At 44.3% G+C, this 24,855-nt stretch overlaps 1 protein-coding gene across 1 annotated transcript in view; it reads right to left on the reverse strand.

Moving 5' to 3' along the window:
• Window positions 1–8,133: 8,133 nt before the first annotated feature.
• The window catches only part of foxo3b (forkhead box O3b), a 42,139-nt gene continuing 25,417 nt past the window's right edge, over window positions 8,134–24,855 (reverse strand). The window contains exons 3-4 of the mRNA XM_062410843.1: window positions 12,334–13,808; window positions 8,134–11,585 (exon numbers count right to left, since the gene is read on the reverse strand). Coding sequence (XP_062266827.1) covers window positions 12,363–13,808 — 1,446 coding nt within the window. The 3' untranslated portion in view covers window positions 8,134–11,585; window positions 12,334–12,362. The remainder of the gene's footprint in view (window positions 11,586–12,333; window positions 13,809–24,855) is intronic.

A 24,855-nucleotide genomic window follows, 5' to 3' on the forward strand; every position in this document is an offset into this window, starting at 1 on the left:
TGGATCTGGACAAAGGGGAAAATCCAGCAGTTACTTTCCTCTACATTGCGAGATAAGGCCCTTTGCATAGATTTTTTGCTCGACATGGAAACTTGCACATACCTGTTCATTACTGCCTCAGGGCAACAACGAGGTAAAGGTCAATATGGAGTTATCTTTCAAAGTGAAATGGTGGATCCTGACAGGTGTTTGCAATACTTAAACATCCTCCTTGACCCCTGTTGTACTTGCAGACACAAACAGAACGGTGGATTTGTACCCAAAATAGGGAAAAAATACAATACATAGTTGTGTCCCTTTGAGTATTTCTATACAAACTCTACGTGTCCAGCTCAAACTAACACTCAACTGAAGTGAACTGTCAACAAAGACTGAGCCCACATGGATGGCCTGCTCTATCTTAGGCATGTCATTCTTCAGGGGCGTTTGATGGAGCTCCACGATAACCTGCACGACATTAACTGCTGCACACACTCCTACTCCACCATCACTGCTAAGGTCTTCTTGTCCTTCTGCCACCCCTCCCCCAGACCTCATCTCCTTTGTTACACGGTGAGGATCATCCGTCCCTCATGGGCGATATATCTGCCAATGAACAGTGACACTGTCATAACTGCCCTTCTCCGAGCATCTCATGAAAGCCCTATCTTTTGTTCTCCGTGCTGTATTTCTTTCCTCCCTGGATCGTGTCATGATCTCCCGGTGGTTAATGGTGATGGGGACTTCTCCGTGACTGCATCCACTCGGGTCCCTGAACGCAACCCTGCACGCAAACAAGCAAAAAACACATGTTCCAGATCAAAGGTTCTATCAGTTTACAGTCGGCTAAGATCTCTGAACGAGAGACGACTGCAGTGGCAAACGTATAAACCACAAAGCATTGAAGATGTTTGTGACTGAATTTATGTGTAGGAGCAGTCCTTGCTCTCATGCAAGGGGGTCTGCAGACTTCAAACACAAAGTCAGCAGCTAGTTTTACTGTACATGGACACACACAAACGCACCCACAAGAAAATAATCCAGACACACAGCTGCACAAGGCCAGAACACACACTCATAAACACACATGAAACACATATGGAAAAGAGGCCTTCAAGACAAGGCTGGGGAAATGATTCACTCTCACACGAGCATAAACACGTCAACACATGCACACAGATGCATGCATGCTGTCACACACATGCTGAGGACAAAGAGACATGAGACGGACACCAAGACCCAAGATGCAGTGCATGGTCTTTACAGTAAGCTGGTCACACATGGTGCGTTAGCACCGACCATGTTGGTGTAGATTCCCATCCATGCAGGCCATCGCTTCTCAAGCAATTTAGACATTTTCTAACCTCTCACAAACACATTCATGATAAATAAGAATCCACTATATAAGAGTTATGTCACATCGGCCTCTGGCTTCTCCTCCCTAACAGCTCATTCTTTATGGTAGATTAGTGCGTCTTTGTCTCGGCAGCCAACACACCATCACCACCATTACTTAACATGCGGAGAAAACAAGGGGAAGGGATGGAGGGAGGGCGGGGAAGATTGAGACTGGGAGTAATGAAGCTATGTATGCGTTTTCCCTGGTGGTTTTAATGGTGAGTGGAAGACCATAATTCACCCCAGCACACGCGCATGCGAGTGCAAATGAATGCACGCTCGTACACGTGCGTGCATGTGCACACACAGACGGCCAAAGCAATACTTTTGACTCTCTCTCCCTCTCTCTCTCTCTCTTTGATTCTTTGTGTGCGTCCCACCCTCCATTAGGCCAGTGCAAAGAAGATATATGGATGTGTGGAACAGAGTGACCTTGACATTGTGAGTGTGTGTGTGTGTGTGTGTAGGTTGGGGGTGGGAGAGGGTCTACACTGACTGTGCACCAAATGGACCCATCTATGAATCATTATAATAGCACACCATCACATCTATTCTATTCAACTCAGTCACACAAAGCATGAATAAAATACAATGATATGCCCGAAACAGCAATTTCCAGTAATCATGAACTACTATTTAGCACATCTGACTATAAATGGAGGATCTATGTCGTCCTGTCTGTCTGTCAGTGACCCTCCACAATACACCTGCAACATGTCAGGGTCTATCGGACCTGGCAGCGTCCAACCAATGTCCTTAAATACCTGGTGATCAGTTTGCTTTATTTCAAACTAGCGTGTTGTAATTTGAAAATAATTTATATTTTAGAGCTTGATTCAACACATTAATAACAGGTAAAACACAAGAAGGACTTGAAGATTTCTAACTTTATCAAGCCCCAGTGGTGTAATAGTGTAACAGTTTTCATTCACATGATTACATTTTCACTCTAAATAAAAAACACAACCCTTTGAAAGACGTTATAATCTCATTACAGTTTTACACACAAGGCCTTTTGAGGACAGAACAACAACACAACAACCTTGTGTCATGTGTTTATATGAATCTGGGCCCGGCACCTAATGAAGTTTTACACTTATCAACACAACTGTGCCTCTGGCTGATCTGAATATAAGACGGGTTTTCTTCCACGGTTCGTAAAGGAGGAGAAGAGAATTCTGCCATTATAGTCAATGGAGGATAAACAGTGAGGAAGAGGAGCAGTGTGTCAAATTGCTGCTACACACAGAGACACACGCACACACACACACACGCACACACACACACACACACACACACACACAGTACTCTAGTAAAACATGATCGAGTCATTAATCTAAAGTAATGAGCACACTCTGCAAGATAGCACATCTCCATGTAGGTCAGTAGAGGATGATGCAGACGCAGTGAAGCACATCAACACGCAGACACTTCTCTCGAAGAATCGTTCGCCATAAAGCGGCATCATGGAGGCCGTACAGTGTAGTAATTGCCCTTCGTGACCCTCAGTGCACAGACATGTAACGCAGTCACATGCAGCCACATGCTACAGCGGGAGGTAATGCTCTCAACCTCTAGAGGGTGGTGGGGGGGATGGGAACACGATGGGGGTTAGTGGGTTTATACGGCAAATGGATTGAGAGCAAGCTGAGCACGATGCATCGCATGAGGAAATAACACTTGTGTGTGTGTGTCTGTGTCCGTGTGAGGGAGCGATGAACTCTGCATCTACTGGCCTGATGTGAAGGAGCAGATGAGGGTGGGACGGGCAGCTTTTCTGTTTCCGGCGTGATTCTTCCACCTCACCTCCCCCTGCCCTCGTCCCAGCATCAACCTCTTCCTCTCTGTTATTGAGGAAAAGTGGCGCTGACAGTGGAGAAGCAGTAGAGAATGTGATAAAAGAGAAAGAGGTGTGAGAGGGAAACAGTGGAAGGCGGGAAGCAGACGACTGTGACGTGAAAGAGACTAACAAGATTTTATTGTCGCAAATTTGATTTGATCTGCGTTTAAATCCACAGACGCAATAAGATAAATTGAATACTAATCTTATATATATGTCTCAAATTACATTTGTCTTCAAGCGTCTCACAAGTCCAAAACAAATCAATGGAGCAAATGAAAAGCATCAATCAACACAATGATTTCCCCTCTTCTAACAGTCCACTCCTGCACTCCCGGTGTGTGGGGTTATCCAGTTCAATCCCATCAATGGCCCGACCCCCATCGATTCAGATTGTACGAGAGAAATCGTTCTGAATCCGTGGCGATGCTACACAATGGTTGATAACCTGAAAGAGACATCTCAGGTGGAGAGGAATATTAGGAGAGCTATGTATTGTAATGTATTGCTCATCATCCACTTACACTTACGCTGAAGTATCTATGATGTGTGATAACTTAAGAAAAGCACAAGCCATATAGATATTGGAAGGATAGTAATAATAGTTGTTGTCGTTTCCGTTTTTAAGCAGTTTGATTCAGAGACTAAGGGGTGTGATGAATAACACAAAAAGAAAACACAACAAATGATCTGATAATTATTTAGAATTCTGAAAAAATACCCCCACTGTGTATTTCGTCCAAATTACCAGGACATTATTATAGAATGACACACAACAAATACTGGGAAAATAACATTCCCATATTGCCAATTAAACCCTGAGACAAATTCCCCCCCCAAATAATTGCCCGAACGATGAGGATGTCATAGACCAAGAGCTATTTGTCTCTCTCTCTGATGATGTCTATGTTTGGTTGTAGTATTAGCTGGGCCTTGAACACTGTGGATCAAACACACGAGGCTCCGTCACAGCACATATATAACAACAGAACTTCCACCGCTGTAAATGTTGTCATTTTAAAAATCTGCCAGTTTCAACGTTCCGCCGCCTCTGACTCTTCCTCTCTCCCTCCTCTTGTATTAACCCAGCCTTGTTCACTCTTCTCACCTACCCCTCATTTCTATTTCAGTCTTTTCATTGCACCTCACCTCAAGACGATCAGTTTTTCACATTGCGGATCACATCCTCACACATTCAGACGTGTGATGCGCCCACATGGATGCACATGCTGCAAATCTCAGAGGAAAAAGGTATAAATCCCTCTGTAGAGATTTTACCTCGATCCTGCGAGAAGCAATATGTGCGAAAGCATGGTGACGATGTTGCCACAAATCACAGAAGGGCTGTGACAGATTGAAGCAATCTGACATCACACCACAGGCTGCGAGTCCGAGCTATAATCTGCCCTGATGACGCTGATCACAGCCTGTGAATGGAGGTGCTGCGGGACAATGCTCAGCCGCTCAGTGCCAGTGTGCCATTACAGAGATGACATCATTCCACTGCAGCACTTAGCGCTTCTTTACACACACATACACGCACACACACACACACACACACACACAAACACACACGCGCACACGAGTATCATGCTCAGTTCTCAGTTCCCAGGTCTTTCCACTGTCATGGATCTGACCCTGTGAGGCCTGCAGTAATTAGCACGTGTGTTGGTGCCTGTATGTAAGGTATATATACAGGTAAGGTATCAAGATGAGATAGCGTGAGGTGAGCTATTGAAATTAAGATGTCGATGCCGGGGCCAGAGGACTCCACTAATGGCCATATCCTAACAGATCCATCACTGCTCACATCTTGTTTACACTTTGAACCCCACACCACATATTGGTGACTCACTTCTCATTAGCCCGCTCGCTCAGTCTCTCTCTCTCTCTCTGTGAATGTGTGTGTGTGTGTGTGTGTTTGTGGGAGTGTATCCTCATTTGGGTATGTGTGTGAGAAAAGAAATAGATAGATAGATAGATAGATGGATGGATGGATGGATGGATGAGCGACTGGAAAACTCTAACAGCAGTGAAGGGAGGGAAGGACCTGGCGTCAGAGCACACATGCATCACACATGTCACCTGCGAGTCTGTATTTAGCCGGTTTCCTCGTCTTGTCGTCGACTTGTCGTCCGACCTGTCATTATGACTAATGGAGCTGGAAGGCAGAAGCCACAGTGACTCCTCATCCTCTGGCCTCAGCCGCTAAAGCCTCTCTCCTGTTCTTTTGCTTGTTCAAATGGCGGTGTTATTAACGCTTAATCATTTGTTATGGTTCAAACAGGGTTTGTTGGATGTGCTGTCTGACCACATCTAACAGGTCGGGGTGGTCATACCTATTTGAACTGGCTGAAACATAAGGTGGAGCAATATACTGTGCATCCGTGCATGGACTGGGATGAGGAGACAGAAATTAGTCATAGGTCAGGAGGTATCAGAGAGGATTAGAGGTGGACGTATTACAAAGTAGTGCAGTGATTATTCATAAGACTGGAGGCTATAGCAACTTAGGAATTCTGTTTTCTGTTTGCATAAGGCTAGAAAAAACAAAGAACAAACAAAGACAAATAGAAACAATGACCTGCACAGACAGGTGATGGCACAGAAAACATTTAATTTACAAAATATGCTCTATTAAACTTTATGAGTTTTTCTCTCCTCTAGTGCGTTAGAGGCATTTTGAGTATGTAAAGGGTCCAAGGGTGTAAAAGCCCAAAGCTCCTCTGCCGCACAGGAAGCACTTCTCCTGAAGAATCTGAAATGCCTCTATGGTACTGCTACTAGTACTTCCAGGGAACTGTGACATCACACTGCCACTCATTTGCATAATGCATGCGTAGTGAATAGTCTGGTCCACTTCCTGACAAAAGCCGTGTCTCAATACAAGGGCTGCACCTCTTGGACAGTTTGACGAATGTAATGTGTTTCCTAAACATTACAGCATGTAATCCTTTTTCGAGTAATAACATAATTACAATTATGAACCCGAGTACCATCCCAATTATTTCTACTTTAATTTTAAATCAATTAAAAGCTAAAAAAAATGATGCCCATCATCACGCTAAGTTAGGGATGAGGTGGTACATGTTCAGAGGAGTCTCCAGCCATTTATTCAATAACCTCACTGACCCCATGTGTGACTGCAGCTGGGCCAGACATGTAGTCAGTCAGGTGACCAGCCGACTGGGAACTGCTGTTAAAACGTGGCTGTGGTATTTGCAGTTGCGGTGAGCCGTGTCCTTCAGTCTCAAAGCATGTTTGAATACTCTGAGTCAACCCTGAGCTTGGCATCAGCTGTTTGAAGGAACACAGCAGAATGTATTTTCCCCGTTGTCTTCTTTCATCCTTTTCTAAAGACTCCTCTTCAGTTAGGAACATTTGAAGGCCACAAACAAACAAACAGAAAGACGTTTTGTTGGTTTGAGGTTCTTTTGAATATTTCAGCTTCGATGAAAAGGCCACATCGGTGAAACCAAAGGGACCTGATGCAAGTCCTGGGTTCGGTAACGATGACAGTGTGGCTATGAATGCACCGTACTGTATAAGGGCAACAAAGCTTGGGTTTCACAAATCATTGTGCTGTGAATATACCGTGACCCTTCGAACCCTTACTGTAATTGTGGTGGCTCTAACAGGTTTGGCTTTGACAATGCAAGAATGATGACAGCAACTCTTGATTAACAGGTCCACACTCGGGAGTCATGAGTTTGAATTCCCCTGAAAGTCCCAGATACTAATTAGACTGCGTGACCTCATTGTAAAAGTACCTGAGATTATCAGGTTTTATTTCCTTGTGTGTTTTCACCAGAAATTGCTGAGGTGACCAAAACATGGCATTAATCCTCTTATTGATAACTGTTGAAATGATATTCATATTGTCTTGTGTTTCTGAGCTCGGGTAGTGGAGGACGCCAGCCAAGCAGCATTTTCCAGACTATACCCTCTCCCCAGCTGATGACACTGCTTACACAGAAATCTGCTCTGTTAATGGTGGAGTTATTGGAACGATATATTTTGGTTGTAGAACGTCTTCGATACTTAAAAGATTCGTCCTGATTATCTTACTTCATCATATATATAAATATATAGTGGACTATTGTGGCATTGAATTCCATTAGCGGGGCCTCACTTCAGAAACAATTTTATTAGAAAGCATGCTTTCATGAGCACTTTTTTGTTATTTAAATACTATATATGAGTATATTTCCCTAAGAAGACAAAACAGATGCTCCCCTGAGTGTCTGCAGTCTGAAGATTTCTTTTAAGAGTTATGTTAGTAGTCATCAAATCCCAACTATGCACACATAATTACACACATGTGAAGAAGGGGAAGACAGGAAGGGGAATAAGGAGCAGTCTGTCAGAGCAGCTGCCCGGTCAGGGTCTGTGGTCCACGTTTTTTGCGTCTGCTGGAGGTTTCAAACATCCAAGTAAAGACTTTGGAGAGAAACTTCACAACACCCCAGATCTGACTGCCCCCCCCCGGTTCTCTTTATGTTTCGCAACAACCGAGCAAAAGCACCCAACCCAGTGTCAGGTATCACGGGGGGGTTGCTGTGTGTCTGCTCTCGTTTAATGCTGCCTCACACACAACAAACATTGTGCAAGAGGAATTCCAGGAACTTGAGAAGAACATAGTTGTTGTTTCCATCCCTCCAGACTGACATGAGAGAGAGATTTATCTTCTGGAGGGAGTGTGAGGTTAAATTTGTCCACGCACAAGACACACACACACACAGTTGGTGAGTTAACCTGTGAATTAACAGCACATGTGAGGCAGATGAGAGCGGCTGCGTCTTCCTCGCTGGGCTAGAAATTCCTCTTGTTGCGATACGAGCTGTGAACTTCGGAATAACTGTTTTGTATTCATGCAGCAATTCAAAACAAAATGAGTGAGGAGAAGGACACGGAAAGGGTGTGGAGCCTCACCAAGCTTTATTTACATGCGCGCCATTTCTTATACAAACTAGATTACAATTCAAAATGGAATACACAGGAAAAATACCCACTAACATCAAGTCGAGAAGAAGCAAGATTAATAAAGGGCAAAGTTCAGAGGGCGTATGGATGGGAGCTGGACTGGGCCTCTGTACAAGGATGGAAAAGGTTCAAGATCATGAAAAGGAAACGTCCAAAAAGGTGATTAAGGTATCTAGTGGTATGTCTCTCCTATTCTTTTTATTGTTTTTTTGTTTTTCTCAGCATTAAAGTTGCACGTGTTGTGCTGCAGGTGTGTGTGTGTGTATTGAGCACAAGAAGAGAAGACCTGTACTTCAATGAAATAGTAGCACTGACTGACTGTGTGGAAGGCCTGCTCCACTGTGACTAAACTATCTCCCCGAAAAGCCAAAAAAACTTTTGAATGCACTGAATGTAAGCAACACTCTCCTGCGATTGAGAATCCCCTTTGCAGTTTATCAGGGATCAATAACCCCTTCTTTAAATAGAAGGGATTAGAGCATTCCCTGGATTCACCTTGTCAGTCTTCACAGGAGGATTAAAGCGATATTCTGCACAGTCAGTGTAGATACATTCAAATGCTTAGCAGTTCGGGTGATGGCTCAGGATTCCCCCTACCCCCCCCCCCCCCCAGAAAAACAAAAACAAAAAAACAAACAATTTTGAAATGTGACATGATGTAGGAAATTCCAGCTCGTTGTCGGGTGATGCTTCAAACGTGTCAAGTTCATAACTAGCGGCTCACTGAAAGCACCGGGACGTGAGCCTTCTCCACCCCAGGTGGAATAAATACAAGTGCGAGGCTGAGGAACGTCCGTTAAAAGAGGCTTTTCCCCGTGTCTGTGTCAATGTTCACACACTTGTAATAATAAACCCCTCGAATGCAGGAGGGTGGTTCAAGTGCTGCTCTGTAAGCCCTGATTTAAAAAAATTGAGACAGAGTGTGCGTTTGATACAGGGTCCTTCTCTGTGTTACAATTTCTGTCGAGGGACGGCACCATTGGCAGGGTCAAGGGGGGTACAGCTAAGTCATGCACTAAACCTCAGATAGCACGGTAGATCATTCTAGGCAACCATGCACGCGCACGCCTCTCCCTTGGCCTCAAAGTGATATACACACATCTGTACACTTTATACACAGTGGGTCACACACTTCATGTCACTACCCCAGACAGAGATGGGGCACCAGGGTGTCCAGATGCTACATCAATAGTGCGTTCCACCATTTTCAAAATCTGGTTCAACAATTAAATCACTGGTAACAGTGTTCCCTTCTACCTGGTTGTTCATTATTTCTTCAACTTAACCTTTAGAGGTATCACAAAATCCAAGGGTCAAATACTACACGAGTAGCCTACATAAAGACATACAGCGAGTATATATGCATTTCACACAGTTCATAATGCATAAATACATGCACGCATACAGTCGGCTGTGCTGTATGCACCATGAGGGATAGTGAGGGGTTACACGTCCTTGTGAGATTAATTCAACAGAAAATACACACGACAGATAAACACACACGCGCTCACACACACATACACACACTCACTTACTCAGGAGTAACAGGAAGTCACCTGCGGGAGCACCAGGCGTGTCCTTGAGGGGGATGTGTGTATGTGTGTCAGGAGTTCGACAAGAGGAGAAACGGCCATGACAGCAAAACAAAAAATATCAGACCGCGTGGAGTCTGGCATTTATCTCGCTTTCTCCTCTTCGTCGCAACGGCCAAAAGTTCACAGGATACAAGTTCACAAACACAAAGCATTACTGTTTTTTTTTTTTTTCAATCAAGAAATGTTAAAATACCATTAGAATGTGACTTGATGTTATTTAAACGGGAAGCCTCCCTTTCCCCCCCTGAGTGATTCTATATATATGCATAACAAGCCCCACGAGCTCATTTCAAGAAAACAGCAGAGCTTAACACAGATCCCTGGTATTATTTTTTTCTATCTATGTAGGTGACTGGAGTATATATATATATATATATATACACATATATATATATACTGTATATGGGTGTGTGTGTGTGTGTGCATGTGCGTGCTGGGATTTGGCTGCCAGCATATCCTACTGTTTGTTTCAAGTAATTTGGCAATATACAGAGATAGCTTATTGTTTTTACTCGAGAAACAAATGGCTTCTAGAGGAATGAGCCTAAAAACCCTGCTCTCGCCGCCGTCTACGGATTCGACCTCGCCGTGCTACATGTGGCTGCAGCTTTGGGCTTCTGCAGGTCATGGGTAGAAACAGGAAAATAACGAACAAAGTAACTAAATGCACGGCTTGCTCTCAGGACAGGATTCAACACTGTTTACATAGCACCTGTTATGGTGTGGAAATGTTCACAACCCTCGGACACAGGTATTCATTTTGGCTACATCATATGCTGTGATAAACGACCTTAACAGAATTCACTAGACGAAAAGAAAACAAAGAAAAGACTGACAATACCCCACCCCCCCCCCACCCCTTCCTTCTTGAACTTCCCACTGTCCTGCACTGTACAAATATCCACGATGAGATTTTCTTCCTATAGTCTTTTTAACATTTTTTACAGTTGGATATACACAAAAAAAGAGGGAAATATTGTTGTATTATGAAGCTAATTGTAATACAACCCTCAGTATGCTGCAGTTTATTTCGAGCATGATACAACTAAACGGGTCGTGCGTGGCGCTATATCGAGGAAAGTTTAACTTCTACTGTTCCGAGATCTTGCAAACTGGGGCAGCGTGTACGTTTGTCTGTGTGTGTGTGGATGTGTGGCTGCTCAATGAGTAACATACTCTATTTCCATCTTTTCATTTTATCAATACACCAGTTCTCTTTGTACAGACATGAATGATGCAGAAACAAAACAAAAAAACACTGAACATTTAAAATCACTAGGTGAGAACAGAGGGATTTTTTTTTCGACATAACACGTCCCAGGATTTACACCACATAACTTCTTGATTTTTTCACTTTACACGTTTTCTACTTTTTTTATATCTTCAACGGGAATAACTGCACTGTGCACAACTGCTGTCTTTGCTTGATATTCAGTCCTTGCTTTCCGCCTGAAACCCCTTCTGATAGGCAGAGTCTCTTTGATATCAACAGACTGGGTTTCAAAGGAAAATTGCATAACCCTAAGATTTGTGAGTTTGTTGTGATTGTTTGACGTAGCTTTTCCTTCTTTTTGTTGTTGTTTCACAGGATGCGTTGAGGGCTTATATGTGCAGCATCACTAGAGTCTGTCAGATCGCTCATAGTTCACCAGTGTGGGAGCAAAGGTAAAGCTCTCAAAAGGAAGTCTTCTTCTGTAAACATAGGGTTTGTATTTTACGTTGTGCTGATGGCAGGTTTGGCAAAAAGGATGTTGTACATCTGATCTTCTCTTGCAGTGCACAGTTCAGACCTGGGGAGAGAAAGAGAGTAGAACATTATTTCTGAGTATCTGTGCGGTACCTCAAAACAATCTTAACTTAATGGCAACCATTTCTAGGGATGCATCAATAAGCTCCGTTGTAAAACTGACCAGGTCATCACCAATCAACTGTATACTGTTCATTTGCAGTGATAAGTGAGTGCTCACAGTCACCAGTGGTGCCATTACAGCCACGAAGTCGCCCTCATCTCACCTGACAGCTACAGCAGCTGATCTCAAAGCCAGCCCACATCGGCTGATGGCTCAGCTGACCACCTTCCATGTATTCATTGGCAAAGCTCAAACAAGGCTCCTTATTTAAGCTGCTTCAGCCTGCCAACCCCGGCTGCTTCCTCCGCAAGACATTCTAAAACCCACCTCCTCCCCAGCTCCCCCCTTTTCATGTTGTGTTTGATTAATTAAAATACATTTCTGTTGTCATTGATGCCCCCTCTATTCCCTTTGGGGTCTTTCTGCTGCTCTCCCTGTCTTCACCTTTCCATGTAGGCACATGGAAGGATGGAGAAGGGTGCCGTCTCTGTCTAAGGCTTTCCACATCTGCACTTGGAAGGTCAGGGAGGTCCCAGAAAAGAGCATTACCGCCAAATCTAACTTATGCAGATACAAATTAAGATTTCTTTGACAAAAGGGGCCTGGAAATACTGTATCCCTAATTCCTACATCTAAGAAGATATGTTCACCCGTTCACACATACCAAATTCATTTAAAATGTACATACCTGCTTTGCTCCTTCCTGGCCTGAGCATATCAGCCAGGTACCCAGCTCTCGGAGGTCTGCTTGGTGCTAGTGAAGTTGCTGACTCCGTTCATGTTGGCCAGAGAGTCAAAATTAAAGTCCAGGCCATCTGCGTCCATCAGTTCATTCCTGATGATGGAGTCCATATCACACTCCAGGCTGCCGTTGAACATGTCCAAGTCCAGGTCGGTGGGGAACCGGTCCTGACAGATCCCCCCACTGCTGCTGATTGTTCCATTCAGGAAGATCGAGGTGTCGATCTGCATGGAGGAAGACCCATTTCCTCCCAAGGGCGAGAGCAAGAGCTGCTGCTTAGCATTAGCCAAAGTGTTAGCCTCATTGGCAAGGTTCAGGCCTCCATTTAAAGATCTCAGGGAGCTTTGGTTGTGGTTGTTACTCTGCAGCAGCTCACCTTGGATGCCCTGAAGTCCTCCGGTAGTTCCAAAGGTCATTACAGGATCATTGCGGAGCATGAGGCCCCGGCGAGAGTTCTGGGAAATGACGGCTGCAGCGCTGGCCTGTGACATCAGCGGGTCAGACTGTGTCATCATGACATCACTGTGGCTGTGGCTGTCGGAGTTGAGCAGGTCTTGTAGTGTCTGGCTACCAAAGCGAGACATGCTGATGCTGGAGAAAGAAGTCTGCTTGTTCTCCTGGATGGTCTGCATGGGGGACGGACGTAGAGAGGAACTCGTTGTGTGGGGGCCGAAGATGGAGTTACTGAAGCCGTTAACTCCACCATTAGAAGAGTTGGACGGTGGAGAGGAGGCGGTGGTAGGTGAGCCTAACCCGGTGGGTTTGGACCCAAAATTGAACCCTGAGGACCCATTGGGAGGGGTCTGGCTAGGAGTAGTTGGCACCAGGTTGATGTTTTCCAGCAACTCATCCATCAGGTCATCCGTGAGTCCATCATTCAGGTTCATTGTACCTGCCAGGTCTGCCAGGCGGGGCAGCTCAGCTGGCGCGGCTTTCCCATTTGTCGTGGGGATGCTAGGAGAAAGGGCTCTGCCCGGACTGGAGTAAAACATAGGCGAAAGAGGTGGTTCATCATCGGGCACCTCATCTAACTCTGGGTTGGCCAGAATTGGTGAGAGCCGACCGCTTACAGTGCTGGCATTGGAGTTTGTACGGGAGCGAAAGTCTGTCCAGGCATCCAGCTCCTCACTGCTGCGTGACGTTGGGCTTCCGGGCCACTTGGAGAGACCTGAAGGACTGTCTCCACCACCTTCCCCAGCTGCAGCGGCTGCAGCTTGCAGGGCCGCCTTCTTCTTGGCAGCACGGCCACGGGCGGATTTGGTGTACTTGTTGCTGTTGTCCATGGAGACTGCACGGCGGCGAGGAGCCTTGCCACCCTTCCCTCCTTCTGGGTTGATCATCCACCAGGAACTCTTCCCTGTTCCTTCATTCTGGACCCGAATGAATCGGCTGTGGAGGGAGAGGTTGTGTCGGATGGAGTTCTGTAACACAAGAGAGGAACAGAGGAGGTTGTGGTGAGCGATGTGTGCAAAATACTCTAGAAGCAATTTCACAAACAATGACTGTCATCAATATTGATCCGTTGTACTCTTTCTATCCTGTTGCCAATAAAACATTCAATGAATACGCCTCATCAAATCCAACAACACTCATCCATAAACCACCCACCACCACTGATTCTACAGTAGCATAAACAGTTGCTCTTGGTGACTAGACACCCAAAGCAAAAAGCCCATTGTTTCAATTGTTTCACTAAATATAGACAGGACCACACTAACATGCAGCAGCATTTAGAGCTGATGTCTGCATTGTTCCCAGTTTAGCTTTTGTCTTCTGACTTTAAAAGAGAAAAGAGCAATAATGGTTCAAAATCGAGCGTCTGCCTCATTATGAATGATACATACAAAGAGCCAGTGTTGCGTAAGAATCACATTCTGTGTCAGATCATGTGTGTTTGTGCACCCCTGTGTGTGACTCATGGCTGGTGTGTATTGATCAACTCTGAGCTCCTCCGTTGTGCGAACCAAAGAGGCTCATTGTTAGGGACGTGGTGCACATGACAGCCCCTGGTAATGATCAAGAGTTTCACAGAGCTGTGCTGTACGTACACACTGAAGGGACACAACTGTGATAGAACAACCCTGTTGAATCCTTTGTTGCCTCGCTGCTGCCTTTGTTTACGTAAATAGTTATCAGACGGATAATCTTCTATGCTGAAGATTTACACACATTAAGCCGTGCTAGCAGTGTATCCAAGTAACTTTCTTCACCTCAGGATGGTGGTTTGGTTCATGACCAGATATTTAGCTCTTACTACATTCCAATCAGCCTCTGTTGTTGTGTTTCATGCTAATAAGGAAGTGTTGGCATGCTAACACAGTAAACATTACACCTGCTTTTCAACAGGATATTATTTCTGTCCTTGTCCCAGTTGAACAATAATTATCGTATTTGTGTGATCATTTTGCCCGATGTATAATCAATACGATAATTTGATCATTTTGTGACATCTCTTCTCACGTGGCGTATATTCAGCAAATAACACATGTTGTGATGATGAACGCCTACATCTGTATTCATGATGATGAACTTGAGCTTAACGCAAGTCCTTTGTGTCTCATATTTCAAAATAAGAGCCTTGTGCACTATTGTTGCTGTGCACTATGCTTCCGAATCTCGACACAGCTGTGATTCATCTGTAGCGTCCCACTCTACTCTGGTCACGTACAATAATTAGGGAAAACATTAGGCAACAGCCAGTTATTTCAGTTTAATGCCAGCAAAGTGGATTAATACAAAAACCACAAGAATAGACACAAAGCTAAGAAACAACTGTTTCACAAAGTGCTATTTAAAAGTAGGCCTCGTAACTTTTAATGTTTAAAGTTGTTATGGGTTTCCACTTGCACAATATAAAGCATTCACATGTCACTTTGTTTCAGTCACTGATTTGATTAGCACCGGTTAAAAGAAGAATTGTTTGTTCAGAGCTCTGGCTTTACAGTTATTTAAGTCTTGAAATTCCAACCTCACTCGGTCTGTAAATTATGTCCATCTGGTCACCCCCCCCCCCCCCACACACACACACAGACATCCACACAAACACACACATGCAGCCATCTGGTTACTCAAGAACACAACATTTCACGGTTCTTATATGACACGACAATGAAGACGCAATATGCACATACGCTCAGCTATATTCTCAAGTATCGACTCAAAGAAATGTGACAAACACTTATACCGGAAAATTAGAATCTGGATACGTGATTATGTCCTGACTTGTTTTTGTTATGACACTTTCTTCTTGTGCTTCCTTTCCTTCCCACTCAAGACCTTGTTGAATTCATTATTTTGCCTCTGTCTCCTTTTTCTTTCCATACCCCCTCCCTCTTCCGCAGTTTCTGTTGTTTCACAAACACGTAGCTCTTATGGGTCCTGAGGGACGCTGGGGCTATGCTATATCCTCTCATATAAACAAGCCAACCGCCATCCACAACATGCAAGCATTTTCCCTTCTCTGTTTTCCTGCTATGTATATTTTTACTCCGTGAAAGAGAACAGATTTCAGGGTTCAAACCGCCGAGGGCCAACTTTTTTTCATTTTTTATGGGAATCACAATATTGTTTTCCACGAAGCAGTCCCGTCTTTCCTGGGCAACAGTTTACAGACAATCTGGTCTGGATTGTTATTCTGGTCGAAAGCAGTTCAATCAGAGGGGAGACAAAGTCGGTTTGAGTTACATTTCTGAACGCTACGCTGGCACGTCGGATCTCTTAGGCAAAACTGAACCATTGTGAGTGTGTGTGTGTGTATTTGAGTATAAACATCAGCATGTGTGTCTTGACATACAGTTTCAACTTTTAGCTTCTTGAGTCTTTTGAGAGCAAATGCAATAGTCATGTGTACTGTGTATAGCAAGAACTGTGCAATAGCAAATCCATAAAAAGCTGCAAGTAATGGTGACTGGTGTTCGCATGTGAATGTACGTTCTCAAAGTGTATGTGTGTGTGTGTGTGCATGTGTGTGGGTGTGTTCAGTGAAATGAGGTAAGATGAGAAGAGATACCAGGGAGACCAGTGTTTATCCTCTGCCAGCATCTCTCGAGGCATGACGTAATGCTGCTTTATTACTGAATATTTTACCAAAACACACATACACTCACAGTCACGCTTACACACACGCACACACAAACACAATCGCTAAATGTTTCCAGCTGCCAGGCACATGTAAATAAAGGTCTGACTTTGTAAAGGAAAGAGGAGAACTTCTGGTGGGATGAATGAGAGCAGAATGAATGGAATGTGCTTTCCCTTCTCTCGCTGCTGTAAACATTTACCTGCCAGGACCTGACACTTCATCAATCCTCCCCCCCACTCCATCTGTCCTGTGCTCTTTTCCTCCAAGCCCTCCCCCCCTGCTCTAACAGAACCACTTGTTGAATCTTTCTTTTCCCTGCCACAGCTTGCATCCGCCAAATGTCAGGTGCGATGATTCTCGATGTGATGCAGCAGCGATAAAAAGGAAGCAGGATGTATGCAAGTAAAGAAAGAGTGATAAAGGAAAAAATAGTGTGAGTGACGGTGAGAAAAGAGGGCGACAGCAATGTGAAAAAAGGGAACCTGTGATATAAATCGGTTTAACTGTATAGCTTCAGCAGATTCTTCAACTAGCTAGATGCACAAACCCTATTATTCTGGATAAAACGTATATTTCCACACCACAATAAGCATTTCATTTCACATCCACGTATGGGTGCAAGGAGCAGAATGAATGTATGCTCTCTGTGTGTACGTCTCCATGGCCCTCCTCTGTGTGAGTGGGAAACTGTACGCTTACTGCTGTAGCTCCTCTGGGGTATTCCCAAAAGTCCATTAATAAAAACAGCTCACTGAGACAGCAGCTATGATTCATAACTCCTTCCATGCAGCCACAAGAGCTAAATAACACACGGACACTCCTACAGCTTGCAGCGAGAGCTTTGCGATGGATAATTACGCTCTTCTCATTTTTCCCTCCTTCCTTTTATCTTACATCAAATAAAGGTTTTTCTATATCCATTAAGTGGCTTAAGGGGGAAGAGCAGTTCATCCGCAAAGGGTCCGCAGGTTCGATCCCAGTCTCTCCCGTTCTACGTGTCCTTGGGCGTCCCTGATGGCTTTGCAGACAGTGTGTTTGTGATGTGTGATGGATGCACATAGATGCACTGAATGATGTGCATGATGCTTTAAAAAGGTCATCAGAGTGGTCAAGGCACCGGTATAAATAAGAAGCATTTACCACTTCACTGCTGCTGCTGCTTTACAAAACTAGTAAAGCTGAGAATCAGTTGTTCATGAGACCGGTTGTCCAGGTTCACCAGGGTTACATTTTTGAAACCATCTTACTCAAAGTAGCCTGACAAAGCTGAACTTGCTTTGTGAGACGGGCCCCAGCTGTATGCGTTGATGTGTGTGTGTGTGTGTGTGTGCGTGTGTGTGTGCACCAGCTGCGGCCAGAGCCCAGGAACACAGAGGCCTTTTTGTCCATCAGCAACATGTGGGAACAATTAATCACTGTCAGCAACCACGCTAGGAATCTCTCCCTCTCCTTTGTCTCATTATTCAGATTTTTTTAAGGTGCGTAGGTGGGAACTCGTATTTTGTATTTATGTAAATCTGCATGTGGTAGGTGTGTGAAAAACATTTAAAAAATAAGGTGTTTAAAAGAGATTTCCAGGCGGCTCTGAGGGAATTAGATCGATTTATTCCCCCAGATGCATGTTGTAAATGTGAAGAAATGTACTCCCACTAGGTCATTCAGAAGCAAATCCCTCTGATTGGTGGAGATGATTCTAAGGATTGCTCTCTAATTGGATGTAGCTGTGCCAGTTTCAGCTGTGGTGATTGGTGGATGGAAATTGGTGTGCGTAGCCAGGCAGTGCAGAGCAGGGAGGGACTGCACAGTGTTGCCAGTGTATTTCATCACCCAGCTACAGCACATATCTGAACTCAAATGTATGAAATGGCTGGATTTCACGTCATTTGGTTCTTCTTGTATGTTGGAGCCTGAGAAAAACATTTTTACTGGTCACACCGGACCTTCCTCACCTCTGGGAGTGAGGAAATACCCACAGAAAACACACACACACAAACACACACACACACAAGCACGCACGCACGTGTACAATAAACTCAGCACACAGCTCTTCATGTGCTGTACTGCAGGGAAAGTGTTAGGTCAGAGGGTCACAGTGTCATGGAGTCAAGAGATAGCGCCGGGTCAAAGGTCAAAGTGCTTTGAGGTCGCAGCTCTCGCCTCATGCGCCCTAGACCCTCCCCTTTGACCTTGTTTCACTGCCACGATTGGACAAACTCTGTGACCTAAGACTCACACCTCTGGTGTACTTAACCACCCGCTGACACCATGTGTGTGTGTGTGTGTGTTTGTGTGTGTGAATCCTGGCCAAATAACCGCACTTTATCAGTCATTATGTAAACCAGCACTAATTTGAGTCTAATGTCAACAGTGACCGCTGCTGGGTCAAGTAGACAAGTTGCACAGCATTAGTAACTATTTGAGATGAGGGACAGATGATGGGCAGCAGGTTAGAATTAAGCTTGTATGTCCTGTGTGTTTTCGTAACTTTTTAGCCAATGTAAATAAGATGAACTTTGTGCAAAGAGGTGACAGGAAGCGACCTAGAAAAATCAATAACAGATACATGACAAATAGAAAAAGTTTGCAAGGCCAGACAGAGTCAAAGGAGCTTTTTGTTTTGTTTTTATATACGAGAGAAAAAAGATGACCAGTTATGTTTACTAAACAAGAGCAGACGATTTGCCCAAATTTCATGTCATATTTTACACGTGTTTCTCTTATTTGGAAAAACAAATTAATCAAGTGAGCTTGACCTCATGTAGTTAAGAGACAAAATGATAAAATATATGAAGTATCTAATTACATTGAGATGTATAACTATACCCTAGAAACAGGTTGTATTTGGAAAAATATCTATTTTTAAGTATTTTCTGTTTATATTTAATGATGCACAATAGTATATAAAGATGTGGAACTACTCTGTATTTGGAAAAATCAGCTGATAAATATAGAAACAATCTTCTGGACTTTTACTTGATATACTGTAGTGATAGGATTGTGATAATGTGTTGTGAGGTGTGAGGTGTGAGGTGGGGCACTGACAACATGCAGGTCTCGGACACGTATGAGGCAGTTTATAAATAAACAGCCCGGCTGGTCTACGTTAATGCTGCAGAGAGAGGATGGTTATTTATACTGTGACCCTGCACAAACACACACACACAGACACACACGCACACACTTGGTCTGGGTTCCAGCAGCCCTGAGCTCTGGACTGCAGACAGAACATTCCATTCTCCTCAATCATATGTGCGTTTGCCGGCCAGCGGCTCGGTGTCTCTCCCAGATTGTGTGTTTAACTTTATATTTAAGTGTGTGTGTGTGTGTGTGTGTGTGTGTGTGTGTGTGTGTGTGTATGTTCGTGTGTGTGTATAAACGCTGGATGGGGATCGGGAGCTTGGCAGGAGGAATCGGTTACACCTCATTCTGCGTATACTTCTGCTTGTACTTGCCCTGCTGCTCCTCGTTTTATGAATTGATTAACGTTTTCATGGAAACACAAAACACACACCCACACAGACACACTGCTTTCCAAGAATCGTGACCTTGTTCAATCATGAAAAAGCCCCCTCTTGTCATCGCAGCGACCTCACTACTGCAAAGTCTTCCTCTCCCTCTCTTCTCCCTTTGCCTGGATCGAGTGTATCCAGTGTTGTGTAAGGCCACATGCTCAAAAAAAACTCCTTATTTACTCTCCCGTTTCCTCCAATCAGTTTGCCTGAGGTGGGGGAGTTGGTCGGCCCATCCCACCCCTGAGAGCCAATCAGTGCTCGCCGTTGCAAAGGCTTGGCTCATCACGTTATCCTGCAGCGAGGCGTCAGTGGGTCAGTGTGTTTTGATCAGTGCTGCACGGTCACCTCAGTTCCTATAGAGCATGTGGCTCATGGTCACGGTGGGAAATTCGATACACAAAGAGACACACACACACACACACAGACACACACACACTGGAAGGAGGATGAGGGATATTAAAAGCAAGAAACAGCTGCTGTGTGGGAAATACATCACTAGATATCCTCATGATTCGGATCCAGAAAAAACATAACAAAATCATATTTCTTTCTTCAAAGCCCAAAGTAGGAAAAAGCTTGAGATGAGATAAGGCGAACACACACTCAATGTACGTTGATGCACATGTTGTTTGTTTCAGTTCAGTGCAGCTTTGCTTTGGGACGACACAGGACGTCCCCGCTGGGTTTTATCAACCCGAGTTCCAGGACATAGAGTCCTTAAGCCACGGAGGAGCTGCTCCTGCCAAGAGCAAACACACGCACACGCACACACACAAGTACACTGACAACATAAATCATCTCAGCCAACACAAAGAGGACTTTTTGTATGACACAGGCAGATCAAGTTTGCAGCACATGGGTCTAATGTTCTGTCACGATACTTAATCATAATCATTTGGATCCTTTCACTCATCTGGAAATTCAACTTAGAAACTATTTCAGACCAACAACCAAATACAAAAGTCTCTTTCATCTATCAAGCTAATAAACACCTGGTGCATTTAGCTTCTTTGTCCCATTGATCCTAACAAATCCTGTGATTTTGCAGTATTACTCACAATGACCTACATTGTCTTTACACTGGGCAATAGGGGTTAGCTTAGGACAATTTTATTATAAAGCCTAAATACTCTAACTTCTCTGAAAAATTCACAATTATCTTCTCTGTGTTCTTCTTCATCACCTCGCCATCATCATCATCACCAACACCATCATGGACAGTTGTATTAATCAGGAAAAAGAAACTCTGGTATTGGTACTGATATTAGTATTGGTTTCTGTATCTGAATCGGAAACGGCGATGGTATCAGTATCAGTATGGGAATTGGTATTGGATCGAAACTAAAACAGAACATTTGTGCGGTGCATTTCTACTTTACAAGAATGCCTTTTGAAACGCCACTTAAATCTTTTCATTTGTTATACAAATTAAAAAAAATACACCCAGGTCACTCAGCCTATAAATACAGACAGAGAAATGTAATAATAATACTATATCGTAAAAAAGGGTAATAAACCTCTGGTGGATTTAAGTTTCGTGAATGTTGTTTGGGTTTGTTGGTGGGCCAGTGGCTGACAGATCCTCTGCCCTGGCACGATGATGAGGATGATGACGTTGGCGATGGCGGCGTGGTGACTTGTTGCCCTTTTTAAGAACTTGAAGTATTTCAACATGGGACATCTATAAATAGAGACGCACCAGAGGGCAAGTCTGCCAGCTGCGATTATCGTGTTTAGCCTGGTTTTATGAGCACGCTGATGACAGACGCACGTTAATACACACAAAAACACACGCAGTCCGGATGAAAGCGCAGCGGTGTGGACTCGGTGGTGCGGAAAGTCCATAAGTACAGAGAGAAAAGGGTGAAAAACACAGGCCGACCACCAATAATCCCAGCCGTATGCATTACAGAGCTCCTCTGTGTGAACAGGTGATTAATGAGACCTTCAAACTACGTGAGTATGAGTGCGTGTCTGAGAGAGAGAGAGAGAGAGAGAGAGAGAGAGAGATAAAGATTACAGAGGGACGTCAGAGGGATAGAGAGAGAACAAGAGGGCTCCCTTACTATCAAGACTAACAGGGGTGACTATAAGATTAATTACATCGCTATGTGATACGAGAGGCACAGAGGAGTGGCGGGATCAAGGGAGAAGGGGGCGGGGGGGAGGGGGGGGGCACTATCATATCTAGTTATCAGTCGGAGGAATGTTGATATTCCTGCGGGGAAACTTGGTGCAGGTGACAAGGAATACGTTTGGGAAAAGAGCCCGTCATCCACACCTCAAACCTCAGACCTACGTCAAGGGCGTTTATTTTTGGCCTCCCGGAATTTCAAAGTAAAAGTCCTTAACATTTACATTTTTTTCAGGTTTTCGTAACTGTAGCTGACATAGATACTTGGCTAGCTCTGTATTAAGGCGACAAGATATTCTCTACAAAGCTCTGATTGGCTGATAATTTATGGTATGGGAAACAAGAAGAAAAGAAACCCATCGAGGTTGAAACTCTACTTGAATAATTTAAGAAAAAGCAGAAGAAGAGGAGCGAGGGGGAGAGAAGTGAGGGGGAGAGACGTGAGGGGACGGAGGGAGGAAGTGACGGTGGGGAAAAGGACATGCTGTTTTTATGGGTGTAGCTCGGGTCAGGGGTCGACTGAGGTTTATCGCCTCCCTTAACGCCACTCTGCCCTGCCTGCATACTTGTATCTCCACTGAGGACTAGATTTTCTTCTGCACAGAACAAAATGGCAGCGCCTGGGTGAACTGAGGACACTGACACACTGGAAATATGGAAAAGATTTATGAAAGACCTCCGATTATGTCAGTAGAAATACAGATAACCGACTAAATTACAAAGTAAAGCTGCAACTCTTGCAACAGAGAGGTGTATGTCATGATGTTTTCTCAGAAGACAAAATGTCAGTTCTGGTCACCGGCCGTAAATCTTCTGCACACACAGGAAATGACAAATTTATTTCTTCCCTGATCGTTATCGGTTCTTTCATATCAGATCCTTTTGCTTTTTCGACTTTCTTTACTGTCTTCTGCTTCTTTGAACAGCTAAGCCCCTTTATTTTGAAGTGACCAATTCCAATCAGTAAAACATTATTATACAATAACTGACAAAAGTATTACAAAAAATGACAAAGCGCAATTGTATTTAAACCATCAGCTCAAAAGAGAGGACTTTAGTGGTTCCAAATTTGTGTTTTCAAGAAGTCTTTAGATTTATTTGTGGTTCTAATAAACTTTCAACATACTTTTACCTTTTTATGGCCTCGTTAAATCTTTTAAATGAAACCGTCCTGAAGGGAAAACATCACTTTTTTGTCGAACTTCTCACAGCTCATGTCCACATTGAATAATAACCTCTGACAAGCAGTCACAAACTAGACTTTGCTTCGATCTCAAAGGGCCAAAAGCCAGAAAGGTTGGGAACAGCTGCCTAACATAATCTGCAGGGAGTCAATGTAAAAGATAACAATGTGCGGACACGTGGGGCTGTCGACAGGCAGAGGCACGATGTCAGGGTTCACGACAGTTGTATTTGTGTGTTCAGACCAAATATGAGGAGAAGTCGTACCTGGTGTTACCCGCACAGGTACAGTTGCTGAAGCAGAAGCATCGACTCATTTTCTACTTGTTGACGTCTGAGGTTTAATAACCTCTCAAACCTTCAATCCACTCCACTGAAGGTGAGCTGTGATCTCACTCAAACGCAGATAATAGCATCACAGATCATCATGTTGGCTAACTAAACAGTGGGCCACCAGTCTAGTTGAGCCTGATTGTTGGAACCAGCAACATGCTGTTTCTTGTTTGTATTCGTGAGTGTGTTTGTGTGTGTATGCGTGTGTGTGTTGAGTGCAGCGGTGGAGTTCACATCTGGTCTGGATTAGTGTTGGGGCCCCACTGGTGTTCATGGGGCTCTTCACTCTAATGGTGCTAAAAACAGATACAGTACACCATGCGCCCACACACACAAACACACACGCACACGCGCACACACACACACACACACACACACACACACACACACACACACACACACACACACACACACACACACACACACACACACACACACACACACACACACACACACACACACACACACACACACACACACACACACACACACACACACGGCCCACTGATTCTCACCACATGTTGTAACGTGACAAACACTTCAAGAATAGTTCTGGTTTATTGCACTGTTTGTGTTTTGTTTTCCTAGTTTTGCCGATCACCCTTTGCTGTCATGCAATCGCCATGTTAACTGCTGGGAACTGATCTGGGAACATTGTGACATGGCCAAAGAAAACAACAGACATCTTAAAATGAAGGCAAATCTTAGAAGACCGTCCTCTGTAACCATCCATGTGAGTCTACAGACGGAGGGAGGGACAGATGGACAGAACACAGGCAAAACTGAATTGTCTTAAAAACTATGAACACAATTGTTTTCTCCTGGTCAATTAAACCAACAATGGTGAGTTATACTGCAGATGTTTCGGAATCGGGTTGACCTTTGACCTTGCTGGTTTAACACTGAATTACATCAGAACCAGCGAGAAGTGACTGGGAAAAGAAAAGTCTCTGTTTCTCATGGTTTCAGAGTCAATTGCTCCGTTCAACTCGCCTGCCCAGCACCTCTACTCGATAAAGTGTTTCTGTTTGACCATGTGTGTGTGTGTGTGTGTGTGTGTGTGTGTGTGTGTCTGCTGATGTCAGCACTTCCAGGCCTCTCGTCTCCCTCCCTCCTACACACCAGCTGAGCAGCTGGACAGAGGGAGGTGTTTTTTAAACTCACCTACACACTGACACGGAGTATCTGTGTCCTCTACGTGTTTGTTTTAGCACGGGGCGACATCT

The sequence above is a fragment of the Platichthys flesus genome, chromosome 18 (assembly GCF_949316205.1).
Source record: "Platichthys flesus chromosome 18, fPlaFle2.1, whole genome shotgun sequence".
NCBI lineage: Eukaryota > Metazoa > Chordata > Actinopteri > Pleuronectiformes > Pleuronectidae > Platichthys > Platichthys flesus.